The sequence below is a fragment of the Octopus bimaculoides genome, chromosome 15, assembly GCF_001194135.2.
Source record: "Octopus bimaculoides isolate UCB-OBI-ISO-001 chromosome 15, ASM119413v2, whole genome shotgun sequence".
NCBI classification, from domain to species: domain Eukaryota; kingdom Metazoa; phylum Mollusca; class Cephalopoda; order Octopoda; family Octopodidae; genus Octopus; species Octopus bimaculoides.
In genome coordinates, this window is record NC_068995.1 from 9,794,954 (window position 1) to 9,800,500 (window position 5,547).

The 5,547-nt window shown below is 37.1% G+C and overlaps 1 protein-coding gene across 1 annotated transcript in view; it reads left to right on the plus strand.

Moving 5' to 3' along the window:
• Positions 1–5,547, plus strand: part of LOC106876471 (endophilin-A-like) — a gene marked incomplete at its 3' end in the record, with an annotated part of 126,129 nt that extends 120,582 nt beyond the window's left edge. The window contains exons 3-5 of the mRNA XM_052973447.1: positions 1,938–2,010; positions 2,946–3,086; positions 5,447–5,547. Of these exons, the coding sequence (XP_052829407.1) occupies positions 1,938–2,010; positions 2,946–3,086; positions 5,447–5,547 (315 nt within the window). The remainder of the gene's footprint in view (positions 1–1,937; positions 2,011–2,945; positions 3,087–5,446) is intronic.

Here is a 5,547-nt window from a genome sequence, read left to right on the forward strand (position 1 = left end):
TGGAAGATCTGTAGAGCTCAATGAGGATGTCCTGTAAACCCTGGTGGAGCAAAATCTCGTTTTAACTGTTGAGGAAGTAGTAGAGAAGTTTGGAATTGGTCATTCAACCAGTCATTCAAGTCAGCACTAAAAGAAAAACGACTACCTTTGATTTCAAGATGACAGGTGTTTTTCCATCCGAATAATACTTGGCCACATACAGCGAGGATGACATTCCAAAGGCTGGAGCAGTTTGAATGGGAAACGATGCCCCACCCACCGTATTCGCTGGACATCACCCCTTCTGATTATCATTTATTCCACAGTCTTCAAAATCATTTGAATGGGAAAAATATGAATTTTGTAGATGAGGTCAGAACAGTAGTGGAGGAATATTTTCCATCCTGGACAAGTGAATTTTGGAAGAGGGGCCTTGCAAGTTTACCAGATAGATGGAGGAGCATTGTAGAAAATGAAAGAAAGTATATTTTAGATTAAAAAGAAGTTTATCTTAATTTTGAAAATGATGCCAAGATATCAAAAGTTGTCCAAGTGTAGCACAACGGTTTTGCTATGGAATGGTGAAACTATTTTTTCGTTTTCTGCAAAAGCAACGTTTTAGACTTATGACACTTTTGCATAAAAGCAACGATATATGTATTTATTCATTTATTTATTTATTTATATCTGTACATAGGCACACACACACACACATATGCACGCGCACACATGCATACACAGATGCAATGGTTACAGATCGATTTTGAGTAATGCCATGAATTGTTCTCGTAAACATGAGCGCCACAGATGTGGCCTTTCAATTCAGGTTTGGCCATTGATTCCTTTGTACAGATGTTGCAGCAATAGACACTATATATATACCGATACACATGCATACACACATGCATACACACAAGTCAAGGCGGTTCTGAACTTGAAAAAAGGAAAGAACTGTGTGATGCTGTTAGAGAGTTGAGTGTGAGTTCAGGAGCATGGTAGCCAAAAAGGAAATGTGACTGAGAGAAAACTCATTCACTGACATACAAACCGCATCAATCTGACTTACCAAATTGGTGACCAAGAAACAAAGCAAGGCACAATAGTGTTATTATCCTTGACTCTGACTAAATTTGTTGTTGTTGCTATTGTTGCAGACATGTCCCCATTTTGCTGGGAGTTATGAATCTTAGTCTATCTATCTATCCATCCATCCATCTATCTATCTATCTATCTATCTATCTATCTATCTATCTATCTATCTTTTTCTGTCTTCTTTCCTTTGTTCATTCATTTGTTCGTTTGTTCCTTCCTTTCTTTCTTTCTTTTGAGGTCATGTCTGGAATGGTTTTGATCACTGGTCTACTCAATCAGGCCTGCTGATCTAGCTTGGCTAAATAGCTGTAACAACATTAACAACAACAGTTCCAATACAATAACAAAACAACCACATCTAGGATATCATCATCATCGTCATCATTATAAAAATCATCTCCACCATCATCATCACCACAGCCACCACCACCACCACCACCATCATCATCATCATCATCCCCAGCAGTAGTAGTAGTAGTAGTAGTAGTAGTAGTAGTAGTACCCAACTCAACAACCACAATTAATTTTTCACTTTACAATCAACATTTTTGAATTAGTATATAATTAGTCTTTTATTAATTGCGTGCCTCAAAGTGAATTTCAGTTTTAAATATTAGCTTCTAATATATTCGTTTAAAACCCTCTTGGATGGGGGGAAAAAAAATTTAATTTTAGTTACATTTTGAGTTAAATTTTTATTCAATTTTTACAATTTTTTTGTTTTATGAATATTAAAAAAAACTTTCATCTTTTTATGTTTTCATTTTCAAAATTTTGAATTTAAGATGAACAGATTTTTCTTCATTTGAAATTGTAATTTTAATTTTCAATTTTTTTTTTTTTTTTTTTTTTTTCCTGTTTTCCAGAAAGTGGATGTTTTCGGGATGATGGTTACAGATCTCATGAACAAAACTCACGAATTCCTGCAACCAAATCCTGGTAAGTTCTATCTATCTCTGTCTGTCTGTCTCTATTTGTGTATCTGTATCTAGCTATCTATCTATCTATTTATCTGACTTTATCTATCTATCTATCTCTATCTATCTATCTATCTGTCTGTCTCTGCTTGTATGTCTGTCTGTCTATTTCTATCTGTCTATCTATCTATCTATCTATCTATCTATCTTATTTTTTTTACTGCCCACAAGGGGCTACACACAGAGGGGACAAAAACAGACAGACAAATGGATTAAGTCGATTATATCGACCCCAGGGCATAACTGGTACTTATTTAATCAACCCCGAAAGGATGAAAGGCACTGGCAGACTTCAGAGCTTTTGTATCAACAAGGACACCAGTCTAAGTTAACATTTCCAGCTGACCTAGTGCCTAACTGGTCCTTTTGACAGCTAGGTGGACTGAGATAGGGTAAAGGGTAAAGACCCCCTTTGGTCATGAATGACCATGGGATTGCGCCTAGAAAGTTACCCCCTGAGGCACAAGTCTGGGCAAGATTGTTTCTGGAAGACCAGCAGTTGCCCATGCATACCAGCCTCCCATCTTCATGCTACCGATGTTATCCAAGGGAAAGGCAAAGGGGCTGATACAGTTTGGCACCTGTGAAGTCGCAACTCATTTTTACAGCTGAGTGAACTGGAGCAATGTGAAATAAAGTGTCTTGCTCAAGAACACAACACATGGTCTGGTCTGGGAATTGATCTCACTACTTCATAATTGTGAGCCTGATGCTCTAACCACTGAGCCATGCACCTTCTCAAAATAACCAGGTAGATAGGGGTATTTATTGAACTACCAGTTCTATAGTCTTGAGTTCAAATTTATCTTCTTTCTTCTCATTCTATCATTATTGTTTTCCTTCTTTCTTTCTTTCCACTTTTTTTTTCTTTTTATTCCTTGTTTTCTCTTTCCATAGCTTCAAGAGCAAAACTGATGGCTTTTAACTCCTTTTCGAAAATTCGGGGCCAAGCAAAGAGTTCAGTTTATCCTCAACCAGAAGGAACTCTAGGAGAAACCATGATTAAATATGGAAAAGATTTAGGAGAAGATAGATTTGGTAAGTACAACACACACATACATGTACACTCATAAAGGAATTTATACAAGATGGAATAAATAGGTTTTAATTACAAACTACATTTGTTTCAATGCTGTGACAACAGTTGCCAGTTGCTGAGTTTTCATTCTCATACCATTACATAAAATCATTTTATAAATAATTACGTAAATAAATATCTTGTAGCAATATCTCTGCGCCGGTACTTCATCAGGTAGGTTGCTTTAAAGCACATATATATATATATATATATATATATATATATATATATAAATTGACCAAGATAATGTATCCATAGAATCTCACCAGTAATAATTAAAGATTATTTTATTGAAAAGAAAAAAAAAACAAAACAAAAAATGGTGAACTGATGGCAGTGTATTTAATGGTCCTGGCACGAGACACCACACAGTTAGACTGAACTCCAAACTGTGCGGTTAGGAATCGAACTTCTTACCTGTCAGCCAAGCCACACCTGTGCACATATGTTCATACGAATATGAACAATAAAGATGTGTGACGCTTATAAGGCAAAAACGAACTGCATACCAGAAGGTGGGTTTATTATTATTTCTATGGTTGAATTTAGGTTTTTGTGTATGATTCATTGTTAACATATGTGGATCAGCACAGGACATAGGCAGACACAACAGAGGCTGTGTGTCCGTGTCCTGGAGAGTGAGAGAGAGACAGTGACATTGTGGTGGTGGTGGTGGTTGCATTGATAGTGGAACAGTATGCAGGTGCCAGTGGTGGTGGTGATGGTGGTCGGAAGATGAGTGTCAAAGGTGGTGTTCTAAGGGGTGAGGTGGACGGGAGGGGGAGACATGTGAGTAGGGCAGCTGTTTGATAGTTATGTCTACTTTGCACACTTTCATTTGCTTTATATACACATCACAGTTACTCTGGTACTTACACACACACACACACACTAACACATACACTCATACACATTCTTTGGTACACATATTTACATTAAGATACTACACTCATGTTTTATACACGCACATGTACACATACATGTACACACACACACACACACTTGTACACTCTGCCCCATCCCCATCACAGACAGGGGAGGCAAACGTATTTTTAGAATGTGTGAGAAATTGAAATTTTAAAATTTGTGTGTGTGTGTGTGTGTGTGTGTATGGCTGCAGTCAAATGACAGAAACAAGTAAAACAAAAGAAGAATCTATCTCTCTATCTACCTATCTACCTACCTATCTATCTATCTGCCTACCAACCTACCTACCTACCTGTCTGTCTACTGTCAAACTCATGCTATATAATTAGTTAGAATGCTACCATAGGTTTCAAGCCAACAATTATACCCATGCAGTATTGATGGTAACATTCTGACCAGTTAGATACATAACCAGTAATATACTGCTTGGCAATATATATTGCCAGTACCGCTTGACTGGCCTTCGTGCCGGTGGCACGTAAAAGCACCCACTACACTCTCTGAGTGGTTGGTGTTAGGAAGGGCATCCAGCTGTTGAAAATCTGCCAAATCAGATTGGAGCGTGGTGTAGCCATCTGGTTTTACCAGTCCTCAGTCAAATCATCCAACCCATGCTAGCATGGAAAGCAGACGTTAAACGATGATGATGATGATGATGATACATATATATAAATATATATATATATATATATATATATATATATATATATATATATATATATATATATATATATATATATATATATTTAAAATCTTAGGGAATAATAAGTATACCAGGTTATCAGGACACTTACTATTTTACACTTTACTAATGCAATTTAAACAGTATCATTTATAATATAATTAAAAATTTGGGATTTTACCAATAGAGCACCAACACCTGTATGTAAATGTGTGAAAGACAGCGATTTTACCTAGCTTAGTGTATTTTATCAAGTACAGAAAACTGCTACATCCCCCGGGCCCTTGTCATTTCCTTAGGGAAGCCGAGCTTCTGAAGATCCTGTCTCACCACTTCGTCCCACGTCTTCCTGGGTCTACCCTTTCCACAGGTACCCTCCACAATTAGAGCTCTGCACTTCTTTATGCTGCTGTCCTCATCCATACGGATATGTGCCATTGAAATTGAGGTGCATCTGCTATGCCCATGTGTCTTTTATGCCATCAAATACGGTACCCTAATATTGGAAATAGAAATAGTGGTGATGGTTGGGTGGTGGTGGTTCTTTGAACCAATTATTTCAGTAGCAGAATGTTTTAAGAGAGTTCTTAAGTGCTTTTTTTCTCTACAAAGAAATCACTTTTTCTAGCCCCCCCCCAACCCTGAAATGGAATAAACTCTTTGCTTTCTTTCTTTTTTTTTTTTTTATTTCATCTCCCATCCATTATTTAGGAGCCTGCTTAAGTGAAGCTGGGGAAGCCTTCAAAGATCTTGCAGACATCAAATATGCCCTCGAGGACAATGTTAAACAGAATTTCTTGGATCCCTTGAAT